General features: G+C 37.9%; 12 protein-coding genes across 12 annotated transcripts; 5 read left to right on the plus strand and 7 right to left on the minus strand.

Annotated features, from left to right (window-relative positions):
• Window positions 1-58: 58 nt before the first annotated feature.
• RHIMIDRAFT_266340 (uncharacterized protein) lies at window positions 59-1,545 on the minus strand. The gene has a single exon (XM_023611903.1). It carries the CDS (start codon window positions 1,508-1,510, stop codon window positions 71-73), a length of 1,440 nt encoding a protein of 479 aa, XP_023470266.1. The 5' UTR covers window positions 1,511-1,545; the 3' UTR covers window positions 59-70.
• RHIMIDRAFT_223043 (putative septin) lies at window positions 1,537-3,110 on the minus strand (the record flags this gene model as incomplete). The annotated part of the gene is made up of 7 exons (XM_023607471.1): window positions 1,537-1,739; window positions 1,786-1,897; window positions 1,951-2,294; window positions 2,368-2,485; window positions 2,530-2,746; window positions 2,798-2,929; window positions 2,981-3,110. The coding sequence occupies 7 exons, from the start codon at window positions 3,108-3,110 to the stop codon at window positions 1,614-1,616; spliced, it is 1,179 nt and encodes a 392-aa protein (XP_023470267.1). The 3' UTR covers window positions 1,537-1,613.
• A 327-nt stretch (window positions 3,111-3,437) lies between these two features.
• On the minus strand, window positions 3,438-4,753 carry RHIMIDRAFT_197269 (cAMP dependent protein kinase regulatory subunit; the record flags this gene model as incomplete). Its single annotated transcript, XM_023606187.1, has 3 exons — window positions 3,438-3,616; window positions 3,665-4,522; window positions 4,573-4,753. 3 exons carry the CDS (start codon window positions 4,751-4,753, stop codon window positions 3,438-3,440), a joined length of 1,218 nt encoding a protein of 405 aa, XP_023470268.1.
• A 327-nt stretch (window positions 4,754-5,080) lies between these two features.
• On the plus strand, window positions 5,081-5,366 carry RHIMIDRAFT_63478 (uncharacterized protein). The gene has a single exon (XM_023615495.1). It carries the CDS (start codon window positions 5,128-5,130, stop codon window positions 5,332-5,334), a length of 207 nt encoding a protein of 68 aa, XP_023470269.1. The 5' UTR covers window positions 5,081-5,127; the 3' UTR covers window positions 5,335-5,366.
• A 739-nt stretch (window positions 5,367-6,105) lies between these two features.
• On the plus strand, window positions 6,106-6,573 carry RHIMIDRAFT_234163 (cytochrome c oxidase, subunit VIb; the record flags this gene model as incomplete). The annotated part of the gene is made up of 5 exons (XM_023608109.1): window positions 6,106-6,139; window positions 6,204-6,219; window positions 6,274-6,300; window positions 6,352-6,463; window positions 6,514-6,573. 5 exons carry the CDS (start codon window positions 6,106-6,108, stop codon window positions 6,571-6,573), a joined length of 249 nt encoding a protein of 82 aa, XP_023470270.1.
• A 60-nt stretch (window positions 6,574-6,633) lies between these two features.
• Window positions 6,634-7,998, minus strand: RHIMIDRAFT_247072 (uncharacterized protein; the record flags this gene model as incomplete). Its single annotated transcript, XM_023610377.1, has 1 exon — window positions 6,634-7,998. The coding sequence occupies one exon, from the start codon at window positions 7,996-7,998 to the stop codon at window positions 6,634-6,636; it is 1,365 nt and encodes a 454-aa protein (XP_023470271.1).
• A 569-nt stretch (window positions 7,999-8,567) lies between these two features.
• On the minus strand, window positions 8,568-10,668 carry RHIMIDRAFT_223049 (siderophore iron transporter-like protein mirB; the record flags this gene model as incomplete). The annotated part of the gene is made up of 2 exons (XM_023607472.1): window positions 8,568-10,383; window positions 10,448-10,668. 2 exons carry the CDS (start codon window positions 10,666-10,668, stop codon window positions 8,835-8,837), a joined length of 1,770 nt encoding a protein of 589 aa, XP_023470272.1. The 3' UTR covers window positions 8,568-8,834.
• A 1,785-nt stretch (window positions 10,669-12,453) lies between these two features.
• On the plus strand, window positions 12,454-15,100 carry RHIMIDRAFT_289338 (glycoside hydrolase; the record flags this gene model as incomplete). Its single annotated transcript, XM_023613633.1, has 4 exons — window positions 12,454-12,920; window positions 12,977-13,966; window positions 14,020-14,175; window positions 14,224-15,100. The coding sequence occupies 4 exons, from the start codon at window positions 12,454-12,456 to the stop codon at window positions 15,098-15,100; spliced, it is 2,490 nt and encodes an 829-aa protein (XP_023470273.1).
• A 21-nt stretch (window positions 15,101-15,121) lies between these two features.
• RHIMIDRAFT_211717 (Na+/K+ P-type ATPase) lies at window positions 15,122-18,301 on the minus strand. The gene is made up of 2 exons (XM_023607202.1): window positions 17,706-18,301; window positions 15,122-17,650 (listed from the first exon to the last, which is right to left on the minus strand). Exons 1-2 carry the CDS (start codon window positions 18,274-18,276, stop codon window positions 15,294-15,296), a joined length of 2,928 nt encoding a protein of 975 aa, XP_023470274.1. The 5' UTR covers window positions 18,277-18,301; the 3' UTR covers window positions 15,122-15,293.
• An 870-nt stretch (window positions 18,302-19,171) lies between these two features.
• RHIMIDRAFT_198279 (glutaredoxin) lies at window positions 19,172-19,579 on the plus strand (the record flags this gene model as incomplete). Its single annotated transcript, XM_023606272.1, has 2 exons — window positions 19,172-19,237; window positions 19,307-19,579. 2 exons carry the CDS (start codon window positions 19,172-19,174, stop codon window positions 19,577-19,579), a joined length of 339 nt encoding a protein of 112 aa, XP_023470275.1.
• Window positions 19,580-19,662: 83 nt separating this feature from the next.
• Window positions 19,663-20,925, plus strand: RHIMIDRAFT_63586 (uncharacterized protein). The gene is made up of 5 exons (XM_023615496.1): window positions 19,663-19,724; window positions 19,772-20,023; window positions 20,073-20,146; window positions 20,197-20,336; window positions 20,388-20,925. Exons 1-5 carry the CDS (start codon window positions 19,712-19,714, stop codon window positions 20,692-20,694), a joined length of 786 nt encoding a protein of 261 aa, XP_023470276.1. The 5' UTR covers window positions 19,663-19,711; the 3' UTR covers window positions 20,695-20,925.
• Window positions 20,926-21,083: 158 nt separating this feature from the next.
• On the minus strand, window positions 21,084-21,767 carry RHIMIDRAFT_247077 (uncharacterized protein; the record flags this gene model as incomplete). Its single annotated transcript, XM_023610378.1, has 6 exons — window positions 21,084-21,097; window positions 21,218-21,353; window positions 21,401-21,528; window positions 21,578-21,595; window positions 21,650-21,698; window positions 21,747-21,767. 6 exons carry the CDS (start codon window positions 21,765-21,767, stop codon window positions 21,084-21,086), a joined length of 366 nt encoding a protein of 121 aa, XP_023470277.1.
• Window positions 21,768-22,886: the final 1,119 nt, after the last annotated feature.

A 22,886-nucleotide genomic window follows, 5' to 3' on the forward strand; every position in this document is an offset into this window, starting at 1 on the left:
AAAGATCTTTTGTCTCTTCTCTACTACAGAACGACAAAGAGCGCACTCAGTCAGTCTTGATGAACACATTTCACAGTAAGCTATAAATAGTGTCAGTTTTATGAAAAAGAATGGTATGTTGTATTTCTTTACCAAAATGGAAACAAGGCAAAAGAACATATTCTACGGGTCGATTGAAACATACACGGCACTTTTCTGCTTCGCCACTATGCTCTTCACCTCTGGTCAGGTCGTGTATATCTGCTAATAACTGTTCTTTCTCTGCAAGCATCTGTACAACATCAAGTTCAATACTAGACAATCTGCTCTGTGTATGTCTTCTCAATCCTTGCTCTTCTTGAAACATGCGTCTATGACGATGTACATCCAATTGCATATCCTCAAGAGCACGTTTGAATAGCTTCACCATGGACTCAACACTTTCCATTTTTGCATTCATTTGAGATAACTGCGTTTTCATTTGGGAAATATGTAATTCTTGCTCCTGAACTTTCTTCTCGAGGGGACAGGTATTTCCGTGTGAGCCAGATGCCACTGACTTTGGGCTCGCAGACCTTTTAACTATGACAGAGGTCGGAACAAGACTTGAGTATCGAGGAGAAGCACTTCCTGAAGTCGAATTTGACGAACTAGGCTCAGGATTGACAGATGTATCAGCGATCTTTAGCGCCTGGAAACTATTCATGTAATTTGGTTGAGAACTGAGAGTCAAAGTGCACAACAGGCCCTGCTGATGATCCTTTGAGATATGCTTTGGATTATTATTGTTGTTACTATTATTCGCTGCTAATGGTGATGGTTTGGTATCTGTATACTCCTCTGTGTCGACAATACGGTGTATCTTGTGCTTGGGACGAGGGAATGCAACTTCTTTTGCTCGAAGAATCCAGCTACACTTGGGCTTGACGCCTTCGATATCACAGTTGGCACAGGTAAATTCAAAGAGTCTAGATTGATCTGATGGTGGTTTCGTAGGTGATTCTCGTAACACGACCGTGCGGTTACAAAAGCAGACAGGTAAGGAAGGTGGGCATTTGGGATATTGGTTAGTTAAATAGAATGTAACGCAAAAGGTGAAATTGTAAAGTGGACAGGTCGTCAGTTCTGGGTGATCAGCAGTGATTAGTCCACCTTCACTAAGCTTCTTTCGTAATTTATTCCAAGAGAGTTCATGAACGTGAAATCCGCAGACATATTTAATCTTTATATGGTTGTTATCAGCTGCCAGTTGATAATTGCCACATTCTAGGATTGGACCATACTCTAGAGTGAAGCTACGATAAGCAGGCTTGTTACAAAAACATAAGGGTAGTGAAGGTAATATTTTATCTAATATTTCCTTTGCTGGTTTATGTGCGTGTCTGATGTGTAGAGATCGCTGATTAGATTCTTTTTCATAAGCACTGTCTGTCTGTTCTTCAGCCCAATGTTGCCACTGAGATGCTTTTGATTCTGTTGAATTGGTTGGGGATCTCCTTTTATTTGCTGAATGATGATTAAACGTTGTCATTTAAAATAGTTGATAAAAAAAAGGAAAAAAAAAAAAAGGAAAGATTTTTTTATTGTTTTATTTTTAAGACAACAACTCCTCTCCCGTGTGCGGATTTATTATATTATTTTCTGACGCTTCTTGGCGAATCCCTTTGAGTGTAATAAGATTCAATTTCAAACTGCAATTCTTTAATGCGTTCACTCTGAATCTCTAGTTCTTTATGAAGTCTATCTCTTTCAGCCAAAAGCTATTTAGCTGTGTTAGATCACGTGGAGGATTTGATTATCTTTTACCTGTTGTTCCCATTGACGGAATCTAGCTTCTTCTGCCTTTACTTTCTCAGTAAAGTTCTTTCGTAACTTTTCTTCTTCTTCTGCAAACTTTGCATTTTCATCTTTTTCAGCTCTGGTGTATTTAATGAATAAATCATGGGCGGAGGCTTTAAATATATCACTTACCTTGGATCACCAAATTTTCTAGTTTCCATTTGAACTTGACGGTAATTTTCATAATGGATCTCTTCTGTCGTGGTGATCAAATCGAGCATATGCGTACGGATCAATAAGCTTCTTAGTTTCTTAAAATCGCAATGATCATCGTTCTCAACTTCAGCTACTCCCCAAGAATATTCTCTTCCTTTCACTTTCCGACCATCAGGAGTGACTACATCCAAAGTAGAACCAATAATAGAAAAGGGCATAGCGGCCATGATGTTCATATTACGCTTTGTAGTAGCTTCATCATCACTTTCAATAGGAGATGAGTAACACTGAATATTTTGAGCTGCAATAACATCCAAAATCTATAAATAATAAATAAGGGAGGGGAATGTTAGGATACAAAAAAGGGTGAAAGAGGGGGGAGAGAGCAATTACATTTTGTTTAAATTTAGCCAAATCTGAAGGTGTGAGAGTATCTGCTTTGGCAATGACTGGAATCAAGTTAACACGAGAGCCTAATCGTTTCATCACCTCAACGTCCAGTGGGGATAGACTATGGAAGGTTAGACGGATGGTAAATCAGTAATATACACTTACGTATTGCCAGCAGGCTTAATAAAGTAAAGACAAACATGAACACGCATGTCGATAACACCCTTACGACAAGGTTGTTGCTCCTGTCTCATGTAGTTTTCATGCTGGTCATCAATGAAATCAACAATAGGAATCCAACCATGTTTATTATTGACATAGTCTCCAAAGCCAGGTGTATCAATAATGGTTAACTTGACCTTGAACATCTTTTCTTCCAGTTCTATATATTTTTGTGAGCTTTTTTATAATTTCAATTTAGACACCATATTACCTGCTCTGGTGATTTGAATCTGAACAGTCTTTGAAGGAGGCTTGACATGTCGCCTGTTCAAATTCTTGGGTTCCTTGATCGTCGTTGTAAACAACGTGTTCACAAAGGTCGTCTTACCCAAACCACTCTCTCCTACAAATCAAACATGAACAAAAGGATGCTTCATTAGAAAACTAAACGTACCGCAGACCATCAAGGTAAAATTGGCACCATTCTTTGCTACAATTTTATGTCTTTGATTAGGCAAGTTAGCAATACCTGTTCCAGGTGCAGTAATTGGTTCAGAAGGCTGAAGCGGTACGACTGGTTCCATAGGGGAATAAATGGCCATTTTAAAAAGTAGAAAAAAAAAGGAAAGAGAAACAACATGAAAGGAAAGGGAATGTTAAAAAGATGCCATAAAAAAGGGGGTCCAAGGGAGACAAAAAGAGTGAGATAGCTTGAAACCCTTTCCATCTTTTTGTCTCTCTCTCTCTCTTTCTTTTTATGCCCCTGAACGTTCTTATAACTCATTTTCAAGGAGAAAAATAAAGAAAAAGGCATTTAAAAAAGCAAAGAGAAATATTTTTATATGATATATGTGTTATATGTGTACTTGTGTGTGTGTTTGTGTGTGTAAATACTCTAATTATAAAATACATTATTGTTGCTGCTGTTGCTGGTTAATAATTGCATAGTAATTTTCTGAATTTCTTTTCAGAATTTCATGGACTGGACCCAATAAACGAGTGAATGCTTTTTTGTTTAATGTAGCACACTTTAATCTTCCCTTAGCGATGACCGTAGCAGCTCTTGGACTATCATTCAATAATGCAAGCTCTATAGATGTCTAAGTAAATCACAAATAACAAATACGTTTACTATTACCTCCAAAGTACGATCCTCTTCCTAGTTGATTCACTTCTTGTTGTTCACCGTTTTTATCTGTCTTGTAAAATACAGCAGTACCTGATTCGATAAGATAGAATTGATCTCCTATATCTCCCTGCTTCATCACTTGTTCCTTATCCTGGAAATAAACAGACTCAAGAGCATCTGCAATCTTGTGTCGTTCATACGATTCAAGTGATTTGAGCAAAGGCACCTCTGCTAAGAATGATTCATACATTTTTCGTTTAAGTGATGTATTTTCCATCAAAATAGTTCTAAAGGTAACGCGATCAAGTGCCCATACTTTTGCATCTGAAGTTGCAACAATGGTTGCCGCACGAGGAGCATTGTACATCAAAGCTAATTCACCAAAGCTACCACCCGTCTCATAAGAGGTGACCTTGTTCGTCTTACCATCCTTTGTGATGAAACAGTCAAAGGTACCAGAATCAACAATGTAGAAATAGTCGCCTACTGCACCTTGCTCAATAATCGTCTTTCCTTCCTCAATCGTCATTTCCATCATGGCGTTTACCACATCCTGATGATGTTCTTCGTCCAGGTTCTTGAATAAAAAGTTGTTGCCTACACTATTCCTGATACGTTCCATTTGGGCTTCGGTCTTGGGAATGATCTTTTTGACAAACTTGTTACCAGCGGGTGCCATAGACTCTGCACTTACTGACGTACGTCGACCACGGTTATAGTTGGGTTGCATCGATAAGGGTTCAATAGAAAAGTTATCGTCCAACTCTCCATCGATACTCGTGGTTGTCGTTGTCACTGTAAAGCTAGAATAAGCTCTGTCTCTTGTGGGATAATCATCTGTATCAGCTAAAGGATGTCTTTCGGTTTCTATGACACACATATGAGTATCACACAGTCTTTGCCTAAATGTAACTTACCCAAGAAAGGGTTGTGTTGCTGACGAAAATACATCGATCGCTGTTCCTCCAATTTTTTATTAAAAAAGTTGGAACAGTATTGAAGTACGTCTTCAGGTTGATCCTTGCAGTAGGCTTCATGCAGCTCCGTTAATAACTGAGTGTATTCGTCGGCGTAGGAAGAAAACTGAAATGACTCCATATTTTATTTTTTTAAAAAAAAAAGAAGAGAAAAAAAGAAGAAAAAGGACTATATGAAGAAAGGATAATAAAATTAACCCTCTTTTTTTTAGGTTTGTATTACATCAATTCTCGTGCTCATTCGAATTCCCATTAAATCAGTCGTTGATTGAAATCTACATGTCGTATTTGGTAAATTTACTTGTCGGGACGGTTTACAGAGAAGAGCATCTAGATTATGATGTCTTTTGACTAGTTAAGGTGTAACATAATGTTTTTCAAGGGATGAGGAATGCGTGTCTAGGCAAAACGGTCTTTTCTTGAGATATCGCAGCGTAGAGCTAACAATCAAAAGCAGAGATTTTGCTCTTTGGTCGAAATCCTTATCAATTTGCAATGCCAGATAGAGGTAGTAGCCTAAAGCACTTTAGATACATGGTATTAACGAGAAGAGAAGAGTGGACGGATAGATACAAAAAGGAGGGGATAGCCTCTAAGAATTATGAACGAGTAAAAAGAACATTCTTGATTCGACTTGGTGATTTGATGATAGTTACAGGCTTAATTTACCTCTACTGCCAATTAATAAGAGTGAAGGCGTGACGAATATAAGCAAAGGGACAGTTACAAGACACTTATTAGCTTTCCAAAGATCATATGTGGGTAAAATAGATCAGTATCTACACATGAAGGGCTACTATCTAGTCATAGTCAATATTTCTAACAATACAGCAGAGTACATCACGTTTCGAGCCTATTTGCCTTTCTACTCTTCCGACTTTAATCCAATCGAGCAATTCTCTAGAAAAGGAAATATTGATGACACAGATCAGTGAAGCTTTTAATAGCTTAGGCATGTATGACTTTGCTCACTACTCTTACAGCTGCTTGAAAAATATTGCAATAGGCAAGATATCTGTCATCCCTTTTTCCTTACTCATCCCTGAAAAGAGACAAAGAACGCTCGTTCATCCAGCAGCATTGTCTTTGAGCCTTGGTTAAATTATGAGTTGGTTATTTGGTGAGCAAAAGTTCAACAAGACGTACAATATTAAAATAAAGCTCTATATTAACTATGGAATGTAGCACTTGTCTTTGGTTATGTAAAGAGATCAAAAGACGGAATGAAATGAAAATAAGTTTGTAAAGTTTCTTAAGCACATACTTTATTTCGGATCTATGTCTCGCGTTCAATATGTTTAATCTCCGAAATTTATGTCATCAATTTGATGGTGACTTCAGCTGCGGAGAATCAAGCCAATGAAGAAAAAAATTGCAAATGAGGTGATGATTTTGCCAGGCCCTACCCATATTGCGGGCACAATTTTTTATCTGCTTATTTTTTCCCTTCTTTCACTTACTTGCTGAATTAACATGTCTGAACTTGCTGATAAACAGTTGTCTACTGGTATGATAACCTCAACTATGAGAAATGAAGATGGCTAACTCCTTTTTTTCCTCTTTGTTCATAGCTCCTTTCGACGCTCGGTAAAAACTCTTACATTTGTTTATATTCACATTTACTAATCATTCGCGCAACAGTTTCCCCAACACTAACCAAACAAAAAAGTACGTGTTTTTATAAGTTTTGGAAGCAATATATTGATTTTTATATAATAGCTGCTGGCAAAACTATGTTGATTACTTCAAGTGTGTCAACGCTCGTGGTGAAGACTTTGAACCTTGCAAGCAATTCTACAAGGCCTATCACGCTTTATGTCCTAATGAATGGGTAATGTATATATATTATTTAAGTGTAAATGATATTAATATATTATATAGATCTCCAAGTGGGATTCTCAAAGAGAAGAAGGCACTAACCCTTCCAACTTCACCGTTTAAAAAGATGACATTCTATAAAGCGTTTTTTTTTATTAAAAATTACTTGGCCATTTTTTTTTTTCAAGTAGGTAATAGTAAACGACGCCTTTGCCACCATATAGTATTTCCACGAATGATGGTACTTTTTGGTAAGAATTTTGATTGGAGATGGTAATTATTAGGAGTAGTGTCATTAGGTATAATAGAGTCATCAGTCATTGTTTCATCTTGATCTTGTAAATCATGTTTGCTTGCACTTGTATCGACTAGCTGTTCGATATAATTACTTTGAATGATATCTCTTTTCACTCCACCTAGACATAGTCTTTGTAACCCTGATTCGATCTTTGCACGATGCTGATTTATATTTTCGATTTCTATATTTACACGTTGAACAACTGATTTGAAAAAGTTGGATCCTAGGCATCTTGAATCACTTAGACTGATTGTTTGTAATGTTGAACAATGAGTAATGATGGCTGTGAGGGTATCTTCAGAAATTTTTTCTGTATGGTTGTTAAATATACAAATATGTCGAATTTGTTTACATCTTGAAGCAATATACTGCATTGATTTATCTGTCAGTTGATAAGCATTACCAATCGAAAGATATTCGAGTGAATTACCACACCGGTCTGCTATGGTTGCTATACTCGAATCTGTCACGGGTGTACTGCCCATGATTTCGATGTACCGCAGCTGAGGGTTGGTAATTGCTAATTTACAGAGGGTTGAACTTTGGATACTTGAACAGTTGTTGAATTTGATGGATTCTAAACTACCAGAGGTCATATATTTAGCCATTTCATAAACGGAATCATCTGTCTTGGGTGAATAAGAATCAAGATGGATCGATTTAAGTTTTAGACAGTTATAAGCAAAGTGAGCTAGTGGTAATGACTGTGTATGCCTTGGGGGTATTGATACAGGTGGTTGATTGTTGTTGTTGTTGTTACTATTAGAATCTATTGATTGATTAGGTCGAGAAAAAGGTAAAGGTGGTCGTACTCTAGGTTGTGCTTGTGGAAATGGGTTCTTTTTTGGTAAATGATTAATTACAGGAGGTGCAACAGGACGTGTAAGATGAAATTTAATGCTGATTGACAACAGATTCGGGCATAAAGCGGTAATTAAGTATATTGTATTTGAATTGATATGAAATTCTTTATCCGAGTGTACAAGTTCTAATGATGTAATAAACTCCCCATACCGAGTGGCTGTATTTCTTCTAGACAGTATATTAAATATTCGTTCAAAGTCTCGTTCTCTGACAAATTTAAAGCTTGACCAGAGTCTTGACGCTGATATCAGATGCCAGCTTTTACACACCAATGACGTCTGCACAAGTTCTGATCGATTCAAGTAGGATAATACTCTATTAAGACATGGTACTATTGTATCTGATGGACTATCCTTGTTGTCATTCAAACTTGCATCTCTTGCCATGCACCCTGCAAAAAAATATATAAAAGAAGAAAAAAAAAAAAAGAAAAAGAAAAAGAAAAAAAGGCGACTTTTTTTTTCTCTCTTTGTTTTAAGTGTTTCTTTTTTTTTTTGTTAATAGAAAAAGAGAAAGAGCAAGAGACAAAAATAAATTCTGCAATATAATTTGGAAAGCGCGTAGCTGTTTGCTCTTTTTTTTTTTTTTTAATAATACAGAGTTTCTCGAATAAATAGATCAATGACGCAAGAAAGTAGAAGGTGGCTGACTACATGCTTATTAAATGGGTGTATAAGCGTATTATAAATCTATTCTTATTATTCTTCTTGACGACGAAAGAAATGATGTCATAAACAGCATTAAAACGAGGAAAGGCTCACATGCAGTTAAAATGTAACCTATCTTTATAAAGTTTTTTTTTTTTGAAGTAAGCAAGGGTGTAAGCCTCTACTCTCCCCCCCCCCCCTTGCAGAGTAAATAATATTTTGATCTGACTTACACTTTTTGACTGAAAGAGAGGGGGGTATATCTATTTCCATGGATACCATGGTTACACTTTCCAGAAATGATTAGCACTCATTTTAGGAAATAAGCGACCTGAGTTTTTATTTAACATTTTGCCAGAAAAAAATTCTATTTTTATTTGCCCCTTCACCTTTATAAATTATGGTTTCTGTCACTATTGTTTCTACAGAGTCGTGTGAGACAAGATGAGGTAAATGTACAGCTCATTGTGCTTTAATAGAGCATTTAAAAGCGTATGTATTTTCATTGATCGAACGAAATAAAGAATATGAGTTTAAGCAATACATTAAACAATAAAAATATGTTATAATATTATCTAAAACACTAGGCCTTTTACTTTCTTCAGTTGTCTGACATCAACATCTTTCCAAAACATGACTGAAATTAAAGTAATCGAATAGAGACAGGTGGCAGAAATTAGCATTAATTTTTGTGTATCGCTATAGGCTCGGTTGATAGCATTTCTTTCGTCACTTCCGACTGGATAAGATGTCTGGATTTCTATAGAACCATAGATCGATGCTATATCACCTTGAGCGCTTGCAGGTAGGTGCAGTGCAAGTTTCTCAGGGAATATACCACTCCACATGGCTGCTGCAATCGTCGAACCAATCGAGCTTCCGATACTGGCAACCATATTTTCCATGGACAGGACAGCTGGGACATATTGATGAGATGATACAGCCATGACTGTCATTTGCTCACAGATAACCAAGGTACCGCCACCAAAGGCAATAAATATCTGACACATGATGATAAAACCGATATTGACGTCTGGCTGTCGGAAATGAATCATTAGACCAACTCCCAATATCGTGACCGGTACGCCAAAGTAAAGAGCTTGCCACTTTAGTCGTCCATTGTATCGAATAATGACGCCCATCACAAGAGACCAAACGGTGGACCCAATAGTATAAATATTTGTGATATATGTGGCTTGAGAAATACTCAAGTTGTAGACAACAATCAAATAGGAATAGAAATAACTGTCCCACAAGTACCAAGCGACATATATACTAGCTGCCATAGTGTAAGTTGAAAAGACTGTTCGATCCATCATTAGATTCCAAGGAATGAATGTGACCGATGCACACCATTTTTCATAAGCTGCAAATGCAATAATCAGCAAACCACCAAAGATGAGGAAGCAGATGATCAAAGGAGACTTCCATTGTTCGGGCTGATAGGAATACAAGCTGAATGACAGCAAAAATAGCGCAAGACCAGTACAGATCAAAAGCAATCCAACCACGTCAAACTCTTTGGTATAATATACAATCGATTCTGTCCATGTCCTATTACTCTCTCTTTGAGGAATAAGGCCAGCTTTACGAGCTTTTAAAAGATTATAATAAAACAATCCAAAGAGTGGAGTACACACTATTGGGATGACAATAGCCCAGATACCGAAACCCCATCTGAAGCCAATCGTGTTCAAAATACTTTGGGCTGCTGGCCCATAAGCCCATACGGTAGCAATCCATGGCGATGCTTCAAATGCAATCATGAATGCTCGATTTTTGAGAGAGGTTGTATCAGCAATGAAAATAGTCATTATGAAGCTGAGTCCAGAGGAGCCGACTTGATAGAATACCTGAGCAGCACAGTACGTTTTGACGTTGTTGCATCCAGCCATCATGATAAGACCAATAGTCATTGAAAATACCATAAGAGCAAAACCTTGGGGCCGGCCCCATACATTAATGAGCTTTGCATAAGGCAAGACGATAAGGCCTGATATCATGCTGGAAATAATTGTCGTCGTAGCTGTCAAAGAATGGCTTTGAAACGCACTTGTGACATAAGGTGTCAATGTGGCATTGATTCCAGAAGATAGTGCCAGTACGAAGTGAATGATCCAAATACTAGGAAGCGTTACAAAAAGGCTTTATCACACACACACACACACACACCATTTGATTTACTTACAGAATATAGGCCAGAATCAACTGGTTCTTCGTCCAAACTTGGCTAGATGCTTGAACAGCTTTCACACCGTACTGGAAATCTGAACTATCGACATCGCCATCATTTTGACTACCCTTTTTGCTGTCTTCAATGGAGTTGTAAGTTACACGACTCTTGTTGTCTTCTTCGTTTTCAATGACTGGCGCAGCTGCCGTTGTGATGAAAGGGATTTTGACCTTCATGGCTTAATAAGCTTTGAAATTAAAGACTACCACAAAGAAAAGAAGATGACAAAGATGATTTTAAAAAAAATCAGATAAATATCAAGTTACACAAACCAGCTGTAGGTATCCATAAGTTATCAGATCAAGATCTGTTACACGTTTGGAAAGTTCCAATGAAAATGTAGAGTAACATTTTTTTTCTAATCTCACCTGTGGTGCGGAAATTATCAACATTTCCCGGTTATTTCTAGAGTTAATACTACTTCTGGTCATCTAACACATTCTGCTAATTAATCACTATAGAAACATTTGTAGTTACCTCAGAAATGGCTCAATTGATTTTACGGTTCATCAAAGACCTTTAACGCTTTTGTTAACTTTCAACTAATCATGTAAGAAAGAGTCTTATGGTTATTACCGATATTCCCCGTACTAGTAGTAATATCGTGTTAATAGCATTGTATCGACAATCTGTGTGTAACTGATTGCCAAGTTAAAATAAGCAGAAATACCCCTTAATGAAGCAAAGTAGCTTTATCAGATCTTGTAATATGTTTAATTTAAGCTGCCTTATGAAGTGACAATTCCAATACAATGGAAAAGTTGAATAATGCAATCCTAGACCATGCCTTTAAGACATCTCCGTCCTACCAAACTACAATGACAAGAGCCATGATAAAAATGGGATGCCTTTTTTTACTGGCATTTATCCCACTATCTCTATTTATACTAATTGATAATCCACGTTTTTACAATCCCAATACATACCATTGTTGTCTGTTAAAGCCATGTTTGGTAAAAGTGTGTTAAAGAGCAGAATTGTTCATTCTTGGCAATCTCGGGTGCAACCGCTTTACACTGTCTAAAAACTTGCCGAGTCTAACTTAATTATCCTATTCTGGAAATTCGATCTGAAGGCTGTATGACCCTACTGTGTTCGTCTTGAAAGTTCTCAATTTTCCTTTTTCATCATGACGATTTCCTTGTCGCGATCTTTTATCAAGCACGCGCACAAATCTATGTGTTACTGTTCTGTAATTTTATACGATTAAAGGGATTTTTATTTAACGACCCAGTTGCACACATGCTATTTTAATAAGCTTTATGAGTTAATCGATTGTATTGTGATCACTAGATCTAAATACCTCAGAGAATGATAGTTTATGAAAGAACGATAGAGGAAAAGGATAAAGATCACGTAACTGTAAGTGATACTAGTCTTGTTGTACTCAATCAAGGAGGTCTTTAAATTAAATAAAGGAAAAAGTTGCTTTGATCCAAAAGATGAATGATTTACTGAAACGCTCTGATTATGTTTACATTGATAGTAAGGTTTTAAAAATCTAGAGTACCGAAGTAAAAAAGAGAAAAAGATACACTGCAGAAAGTACTGGAATCACTGGGGTCAATTCCCAAAAAGAAGACAGATAAAAAATCTTCCTCCAAATGAGGAACAAATAGTTGATATAGATTAAAGCAAATACGTACTTATTCCTTAGATCGAAGTTCAGGGTTTATATTTGCATGAAGGCTTATGGGATACCACTACCATATTTGATAGGTAATGCTTGGACATCAGCTTGAATAAGTGAATGTGATGCCCCATAAGAAAATTGCTTTTAAGTATCTAAAATATGCCTATATCATTTCTCAGGAACGATTACTCATGGTTATATATATGCAAAGATATTAATATTTAAGATGGGAATAATCACTATTATTCAGATTCCGAAGAATCGGGATGTGGTGCCCCCTAAGGATTTTTTGTGGTGTCTCCAAAGAGACCCGTTTGTTCTTTTTCAGATGGTTCTACTTTCACCAGACATAGGATACAGTACTATTATTCAACATAAGCAGCCTATTATTTTTTACTGTATTGCAACAGAGTATGATTGTATCGAGCTATGGTCAAATTTGACACGCTCGAAGGAGTGGACTTCTTTTAGTTTCAAGAACCAAAAAGAAGGATACCAGTTAATGATCCATACATATGATCTTCCTCCAGATAACTACGAATTTACGTTAAGATTCAAGAACCAGGCCGATGACCAATGGTCATGGTATGGTAAACCAGGACAGAATGGTAATATCAGGTTAGCAAAAGGTCATTTGTCAACCAAGTGCTCGCCTCACCTTGATTGGGTGGCAAACGAAACCTCTCGAGGATTTCATTTAGACCATTTTTCAGCTCTAATTCGGGAAAAACATGGTGAAATGCATCTTGGTAGAGTAAGGCCTATGTATAGTTACGTTTCGTATTTACGAAAGGGGTAATGCCTAGTACAAATATATGCAATGCAAGGTCTTTATTTTTTAATCAATTTAGAGTAACATGGCTTACGCCTGTCTCCGGCAAGGATTGTCTCATTTGCTCTCTTGACAAACATCAGTTACTTCTTTATCAGGATAGCGAAGCAGGAAGCCTGCATCTCTGGATGGCTTGCAGCTCTTCGCTTGACTGTTGGTTTTCTTATGGCGCCAATAACAATATCAACATTCATTATCAAGTTATATCAGACAGTGATGCTCAAATCCAAGAACACCACGTGCATGTTCTTGTTTTAGAAGCATCTGATCCATTAAAATATGCACTAATTATTACCTACGCTTTAGACTATTACTATAAGCATATTGCAAAGATATCGGATACAGTCAAAAACATAGCCCAGAGTGCTCAAAATGGGATCTTGTCCGATACACTTGGTTACTGTACCTGGAATGCCCTTGGAACATCCATAACATTTGAAAAGCTACTACGGTTACTCAGTGACATAAGGTCCAACAAGCTACCAGTAAGATATCTAATAATTGATGATGGGTGGCAACATACATCCAGTAAATCATGTATGGCTACTTTTGATGTCCATCCTACAAGGTTTCCAAATCTCACTCTAAAGGAGGTTGTAGCAGCTATTAAAAAGGAGAACCCTTTTTTGAGCCATGTTGGTGTTTGGCATACCCTTTGTGGTTACTGGAATGGCATCTGTACGTCTTTTGCAGCCAGCCAAGGGTATGGTCCAATAGATGTAACAAACAATCAAGGAACCTCGATTGGTCTCGTAAAGCATCCTAACCTTTTTTATGATGATTTTTACAAGTTTTTGAATGCATCAGATGTCGATTTTGTTAAAGTAGATAATCAAGGAGGCTTCCTTAATCTACCGCATCACTGTATGCATTTATGGAACAAGTATAGAAAAGCAGTCGTGGAAGCATCAGATGAGCAACTTAAAGGAAGAGTAATTCACTGCATGTCATTAACACCTTACATACTATTTAATCCTGTACTTTCATGCAGGACAAAATGCACATTCAGGTTTACTTTAATACAGTCAAACTGCCATATGATGCCTAACTTTAGTTCAACAGGAGTAGTGACGATTTCTTTCCAGATGCAACTGATAGTCATCCATGGCACATCTATGCTAATACAATCAATGCGCTCTGGATAAGATGTTATCCGGTTATACCAGACTGGGACATGTTCCAGTCAGATCATGCATTTGGTGAATATCATGCATCGAGGTAAGTCTAATGAATACGCTCTTTGGTATGTTTCTTACCTATATCAAGTCGTGCTATTTCTGGAGGGCCTGTATATATCACAGATAATCTAGGAAAACATTCTTTGCCGTTGATCGAGGCTTTAGTAGCTATCAGCAAAAGCAAGGGACCGACCTTGCTCAGGTCATGTCAACCATCAATACCTACCTTTGATACTGTATTCGGAGATCCTATGGGTAATGGGGCACTTTTAAGCATGTACAATGTTAACATTGAAGAGCTGGATGATACTGGAAGGTTAGGATATGGTGTCTGTGGGTTTTGGAATACGACATCTTGCGAAAGGTTAGGCGTAGTGAAAGGCTCCATATTTAATCTTCCTATACTCTCAAAACGACTTTCTGTTGCATATGTAGTTACTGGACGCAACCGAGGAAAGCTCATGCCTTTGTTTCCTAACTTGCGCCGTACCGGCAGGGACAATCACGCTGAAGAAGTAATGCTCATCTCAATAAATGGATTTGAATCATCCTTGATCACTATTTGCTGCACTCACTCAATTGGTTCCATATCTGTCGCATGTCTTGGTCTAATCGACAAAATGAATGGCACTCGAGCAATTTTAAAAACGAGACTTATACCAATAACAAGCACATCTTTAGACTGCTTGAACGCAAAATTTGAAGCTTATCTTTCTCACAAGAGTCAGTCCTGTGGTTTTTGGATAGCAACATGCCATGAGAAGACAGGAAGTCAAACTGAAAATAGACAAGCTTCCTTGTGCATAAAGCGGGTATTAATAGACGGCTTTGAAGTGAGTGCAAGCAGCCATTGGACTTTTGAAAGTAGTAATGGTCTTTTGAAAGTAAACATGCTTGACACTTCTTCAAATGCTTCTGAATATGATTATTATCTTGTACAAGTATTTATCGAATATGAAAAGTAACGATAAAAGTATAGAAAAGTAGTGTGTCAAGTTGATTAATTTTATTAATAATGTTTGTATAAAGAAAATAAATTAACAAAATATAGGTTGATAGTACTCGTACTAAAGTCTATTATATGTCTGTACATTGAGAGCTATGTTACTGTTTTAGTGATAATGTATCACAACGGTCTAAGATGGTTCGCGTATGATTTTACTCGTCTTCTACCAGAGTGTTTTCCAAAGGTTTCATGAGCTTGCGCTTCAGTAATTTAAAGACTTCACCATAGATAATCATGGCCAAGACCAAGCCAACGTCCAGACCCCATTCCCAAGTAGTTCCAAGCATACGGAAGCCCTCGATAGCCACTTTAGGAACGTACATAAAAATACAAAGACAGATGATGTTGAAAAAGAATGTGCCAATGATCGTACGAGACTTGAATGTTTCCTTGACGCCGGCCAGATTCCATTGGGGTTCACGATAACTTCGACAGTGGACCATAACTACCATACTTACAAATGTCACAGTTACCAAGAGTGAAGCACGTGCTCTGAAAAATGAATCGCAGGCGCCTGCTACATAATTTGAATCACAATTCACTCCACCAATACCGTTGCCGACAACGTAAAGAGGGACAAAGTAAGCAATCATACAGACAATACAGAAACCAATAGAGTAAACGAATGTATCGATAATAATTTCTCGATTGAATATGCTTTCAGTTGGTGGACGTGGAGGCTCCTGCATGACTGTCTTGGATGGAGGCAGTATACTGAGTAAACCGGCTGGTGGAGTGATGGAAACATACATAAATATCATTTGAAGAGTAGACAAAGGCGCAGCACTTCTACCAGCAGGATCTCGAACAGCCAAGCACACAAGGACGACAAGAGCCATACCAAGTAAACAAATCCAATAGTAGAGGAGGAAACGTTGCATATTTTGATAGATGCGACGGCCTTCAGCAATAGCACGAATGATGGTTGCAAAGTTATCGTCGGTCAAAATTATATCAGAGGCTTGCTTCGCTACGTCACTACCGTTCTTGCCCATGGCAATGCCTACATCCGCAATACGAAGCGAGGGAGAGTCATTGACACCATCACCTGTCATGGCAGAGATGTTGTTGCGACGCGCAGACGCTTGGATCATTTTGACCTTGGTTTCAGGAGAGCAACGTGCGACGACAAGAGGTAGCTTGGGAAGTGCATCGATCTCTTCATCAGACAGAGCGTCAAACGCAGTACCAGTCATTACTAAAGACTTGATTGCTTCGGGGCTCATTTTTTGGTTCAGGATATCAATTTCTTTGGCAATAGCAGTTGCAGTAGCTTCATGATCACCAGTCAACATATGAACAGAGATACCAGCTTGATGCGCTTCTCGAACAGCCTGGCGTGATTCGTCACGAGGTGGATCATAAATACCAGTTAACCCAACAAAGACAAGGTCACGCTCCACATCTTCACGGTGCATCTTTTGTAATTCTTCAGCAGTAATATCGGAAGGAATATCCAGCTTGCGGTATGCCATGGCCATTACTCGAAGACCCTTTGTAGCTAAAGTATAGACTGTGTCCAAGATACGTGACTTGTCCACTTCGATTGGTACGTTAGAACATAGTTCGATCACACGTTCGGCTGCTCCTTTGGTAAATACATAGACTACGCCACTGTTTCTGTCAACACACACCGTTGACATGCGCTTGATAGTTGAGTCAAACTGATATTCTGCAAGGAGTTCCCAGCCATTGCTGCTCAAATCAGGTTTTCCCATACCAAACTTGTGAGCAAAGACTTGAAGAGCCACTTCGGTAGGTGCGCCGCTTGCGATCCAATCATCTGAATCGGCGCTCTCATCCGTTGTTTTTTCACTTTCATCATCTTGTTCTCGGCGGTAGATACTGGACACGTTGCAAAGTGCTGCACATCTTACGAGCTGCAATGTTTCAGATGAGAGTGAATCTCTATCGACACGGACCGCATTCTTGTCGTCGCCGATTTTGTCAGGAAGTTCTTCGAATGTTTGGTATACATCGCCGACAGGAGCCAAACCATTAGGCGTCACATAAAAAAAGCCTTCTAATGGAGTCCAGAAGCGTACGACGACCATTTTTGCCATCGTCAGTGTTCCAGTCTTGTCAGAGAAAATGTTGGTGACCGAACCCAAGGTTTCTAAACACTTTAATTTTCGAACAATCGCCTTTTGCCGTGTCATCTCTTTTCCTCCGAGCACTAGGGTTACTGTCATCACGGTGGTTAATCCAGCTGGTAGGACAGAAAGGGCAGCTGTCATCGCATACATTCCAGTATCGTAATCTGCTTTAAATTTTACGGATGCCAAAACGACGATAACACAGATGATTGCAGCTGCAAGTAGCATGAGGTACATTTTATCCAAACTTTTCTGAAGACGTGTTCTATCGTTGTCGCCTGAGTCATTCAACTTTTTTGCAACCTTACCGATTTCTGTATGCATGCCCGTAGCGGTCACAATTGCCTTGCCTCGACCTTTGGAAACAATTGTAGAAGAATAGATCATGTTGACTCGATCGCCAAGAGGTTCATCTGTTGATCATCAAAACAAATTAGCGATTAAAAAAGAAAGGATGTGTTTAATTACCTTGTTTTTCTAGCACAACCAATTGCTTAGAAACAGGCACTGATTCACCTGTCAACAGGGCTTCATCGACTTCCAAGTTGGAAATATATACAAGACGAGCATCAGCACCAACAGAATCACCTTCTTTAACGAGAAGAATGTCACCGGGCACAATCTCACGACTTGCAATGGATTTTTCCACGCCGTCACGTATAACATTTGTCATCGGTGAGGACAGGTTGCGCAAAGCAGCCAATGTCTGTTCGGCAGCATACTCTTGTGAGAATCCCAGGTAGATATTCAATACAGCAATAAACAAAAGCAATGATCCAGTGATATAATCGCCCAAGACATAACAAACAATGGCAAGTGCAATAAAGATCCAGTTCATTGCATCCATGAATTGACCCATCAGGACCTTGATCCATTTAGGTCCACCATCTGCCGAGAGTTCATTGTATCCATAAATCGTGTGTCTCTTTGAAGCTTCTTCTGATGTTAAACCATTGTCTAAATCTGTATCTAAATGTTTGGCAACATCATCAGTTGTTTCAACGTGCCAAGCTTGCAGGGGCACTTCATCCCTTTTCATTGTAATTAATAAAAAAAAGGGATAGTTCAGTAAGGGTAGAAAGAAGAAAAAAGGCTACGTTCTGCGGTTTTTATATTGATTGGCTCGCCGCTAAAACTTTTCTTGTAACTCTTCTTTTTACATAAAAATGGACTAATTTTTACGTAAAAAACTGATCCGGGATTGGGTAACTTTCTATTCTAGAACAGCTCCTACTTTACCCCCTTTTTTTTCTACTCCAACTCTTCGATATCATAGATAGCGTTACACCATATCACTTTGAGTCATACCATGTCGCAAATGCAAACAGAGCATAGCTTTGGGCATTTCAATGAGAAAATAAACTGCCCAAAGAGATTTCCAAAAATGGCAAGAAAGTACCATATGTATCCCTTATTCCATTTCGCAGCAGGGATCGAAATGTGGTGTAAATCATCAAGAAAATACCCTTCACTAAAGTGTCAAACATATGTAAACCCCCTACTACACATGCATCCCTTTTTCATCATGCATCAAATCAAAAATCAGCAGCCGTTTCAACTTTAGACATCATTCGGACGGGACTGTCCGCCGAGATTGAGACTCTGCTTGCTATGGGTGTGTGCATAGTGTTTCCAGAATTTTTCTTATTTTCCACACGAGCGTGATATCTGTAAACAGAATAAAAGGAAATTGTTACTCTTCTTCCTTTTCCGTACAAGATGTTTCATTCTGCAAGACTATCCGGTATAAGTCAATTATTAGTGAATATGGTGAAATGAATAACAAGTTGGAACACATCAATGATAAATGGTCTGCTTATTAAGCAGGCTTTTATCAAGTTCATTAGAGCATAGCGTGACGGCGAATGGCGTGCTTATCCTCTTTCAAGTCAAAAGCACATTTCTCTTTTTTTTTGTTGGTCATTTTATTCACAATGTCTGCCATTGCCAATGGAGTAAAAGAATTTGTAAAGAAAGCTATTGCTGATAATAAAGTGACAGTAAGGTTACCTTTATGTCGAGAATGAGACTAGGTTAATGTTATTGTTATTATTATTATTATTATTTAGATTTTCAGTAAAACTTATTGTGGCTATTCTATTCGAGCCAAGGACTTGTTTGACGATATCAATGTAGGCTACAAGGCGATAGAATTAAATGAACGTCCTGATGGTGTGGATATTCAAGAATGTTTGAAAGAGTTAACCAAACAGAGCACTGTACCCAACGTCTTTATTAATCAACAACACGTTGGTGGTTACAGCGACCTTGAATCTGCTTATACATCTGGAAAACTAAAGAAGCTGCTACAAGAAGCAGGCATTGATACTAAGAACTTGTAATTGCTTTAATTTGTTATCATATTTAATAGAAATCACAATCAATTTAACTGCTTCATGCAGGTACCTGACAAAAGCGGAGTGACAATAGATTAATATTTCTTTCTTTTTCCTTTTTGCTTCATCTCTACTTCCATGACTGAAAAAGGTATACGAAGGAGGGTGTTTTATATATTCATATTAAGTTCAAAATAGAAAATAAAAGCAGTTTCTTCAGTCGAGCCGTCCTGTCGACAGTGAGTTCAGGCTTGACGTCTTTTTCTCAAACACTTCAAACGAAGAGTTTACCGGATTTAAATAAGCAGCTCAATAAATTACAGCAACAGGCCAAGGAATTACCAAAACGATTAGGTAGCCTCCAACAGGAATTCGAGACTGAGAGGACATCGTTTTTGCTGAATAAGCAAAAGCAAGAGAACGTTGTGTCAAGCCAAGCTAAAGGGGCAGGTAATACCTTTACAAGCTGTGTAATATTATACTCAATACATAATTGTAGTACCTGTTGCTCCATGGGTTGGATACAAAGGATACGAAAGGCAAATGAAGGCAGCTATTATGGAAATACCCAAGGTATTACGAATAATAATAAATTGATAAACAGTAAATCTTATTTAAAGTAGGAAAAAAGGAACTTTCTGGTTCCTCCCCCTGATGAAACAAATGTCCAATTTGATTTTAATGCCTACAGTCTGACAGCTCATGCTGCTTTACAAGAAGATCAAGAGTTATCACGTATGCGATTCTCGCTTGTACCACAGCAGTAAGGATCATACAACACAAGTGATGAAGATTTGCTTACGCGTTAATTTAGTGTCAACGAAGAAACGTTCTGGAGAAACTATTTTTATAGAGTTACTCTCATCAAGCAAGAGATTCTAAGCCAGCCTCCAGAAGAAGAGAAGGATCATGGTGAAACTGTGTTGTTTAGTTTTCAAGATAATGATGATAATAATTCTAGCTGTGAAGACTCTGAAAATGAAAAGGATCACCAAGGAGATAAATTGTTGACACATGACAAAAAAGAAGACAAGCCATCTGAAGAAAGGAAGCATATAGACGAGAAAGAGTATGAAGGCATGGAGGACTGGGAAATAGAGTTAAGGAAAGCAGCTATTTAGAATTTATTTATTTAAACAAGAATTATACGCTATATTCTCGACTGAAATACGATTCAGCTACCATGGAAGCAGATGATACCAGCTCTTGATTATGTATCTGGGCTTGAGTTAATGTGTGGTGTACCTTTTTCATTTGTATATAATCATTAAAATATAGTCGTAGCCTTTTGCTTCCTCTGATTTACCTCCTGCTTTACAATTTCACAAAGGGCTCTCCTTGTATCATCATTAGCGACAATAGGCTCACCCTTATTCTTTATGCTTGTGATATAATCTTTCATTGCCTTTGTTTTCATAAATGATTGAGATGGCTGCTTCTAGTCTCTGTTAGGTATTTACCTTGAACGTTGCAGCACCTGCCAGCTGTTCTGATGCAACTTGTTTATTTTCTAGGTATACCATTCTGTAGCAATCATACAGTTCCTCTTGTCTTGGGAATAATGAGTTTCTTTGAACTAAACGATGTACACACACAAAAGGAGAGTAAGCTTATCTTTTTTCATCCAGTTAACTTTCAACTTACGAGGAGATGGTCTTAACAAAGCTAATTCTTGTCTAGACTTTTCATTTTCAAATGGCTGTATAATGAATTGCTGGGTAGGTGAATGTGGGTTCTTGGTATTTAGGAATATGTTATTGCCATTCTTATACTCTCCGCCCTATTTGAGTTGTTTAACATCTTTATACTGTCTAGTGCATGCTTTACTTTAATATCTATCACGAGATGAGGAGCCGCACTAGGAAAGATATACCCATCCTGATACTTCCATCTTTGATTATGCGCAAGCCCAGGCTTACGGGCATATTGAATGATAAGTTTATCACGCTCAATACCTTTGATGATATAAGTTCCCTCTTCTCTTTTATCAGGTATAATGCTTACCTCCTCTAATATCAAGTACTATAAATATTATTTAGCTTTTATTATTTCTCAGAGAGCACACCATAGACCTACCAAGTCCTGACTTCTTATTTATTAAAAAGCCGTCTTCATGCATCCACAGCTATTCAATTTAAGGTTGAGTGAACTATAGTTGCTATGACAAAAGTACCTGATTAATACTATCCACCATTTTCTGCAAAAGAGCTTATAAGTAACTATAGCAACATCCTTTTTTTTATTTTTTTACCTGTGGCCATATAATAATAGGCGTGTCATTCTTAAGAGTTTTTTTAAGCATATGTTAATACATTATTGTAAGCAAAAGGTGAGCCTTACAATCATGCTACCGTTGGCTACGTCCAAAGCAAATGATTTTGCCTTGCATCGTATAAAGAAGAATCCTTCAGGGAAATCTGCTACTGCCTCCATTTGAAAATAAAAAAGAAACCAGGAAAAAAGGAAAAATAAAGCCTACGGGGTATGAAAGTTGTTTCTATTTTTGTTTAAACATGATATTTTATTGATGGTCCAAATGAGCGCAAAAATAAAATAATAAGATAAACGTCCGCCCGGACCCGTTCAATCCGTTTGGAAGTGAATGGTAGCGAAAATACCCCTTATGGGTACAAGGGTAAAAAATGTAAACGGAAATTAATGGGTAGGGTTATCGATGAAAAAGTAAATGAATTGCTTTAACCACACAAGAAACTTTTGGCCATGGGAATGCTTAATGAAGATCAATTTGTTATGGTGTAGCTGATCTAATTCATGTAGTAGGGAGCATATAATCGGCTATCGTTGAGACCAGATGAGGGTTAGGTTTTGGGGAACCGAAGGACGTAGAGGAAGCGTATTCAGAAGGAATGACAATAGATCTCATATAGTTTCAGGCGTGAACAGACATCGATGCATATCAAGACAACTAATAGCGTGATTCTTAGATAGCTGTTGCGTTGGGTGCTTGGGACATGGTCGAGGTTTGCCACCAGGAAGCCAGCCTAATTTCCAGCGTATACAGCGACTGCGCTCTGACTTAGACATGAGCAACCAGAGTATAGGATCCAGAGAGATTGATATTTCTATTTTTATCAAACAATGCACTCTTTCCAGAAAGAGATGTCGGCTGATTTGTCGCTTTTTCGTACAAATTGTACTATAAAACTGCAAAAATGCGACTTTACTTTCTGAAAAGGCTGTACACTCTTTTCGGAAAGTAAATTTGCCTGTGGTCAAAAATAAATGCACCCAATGGCGAGAACAAAATTCAGGTACGAAAAACAAATTTGCCCTGATGGAAAATGAATTCATT

Source organism: Rhizopus microsporus, assembly GCF_002708625.1.
Source record: "Rhizopus microsporus ATCC 52813 unplaced genomic scaffold scaffold_2, whole genome shotgun sequence".
Classification (NCBI taxonomy): domain Eukaryota; kingdom Fungi; phylum Mucoromycota; class Mucoromycetes; order Mucorales; family Rhizopodaceae; genus Rhizopus; species Rhizopus microsporus.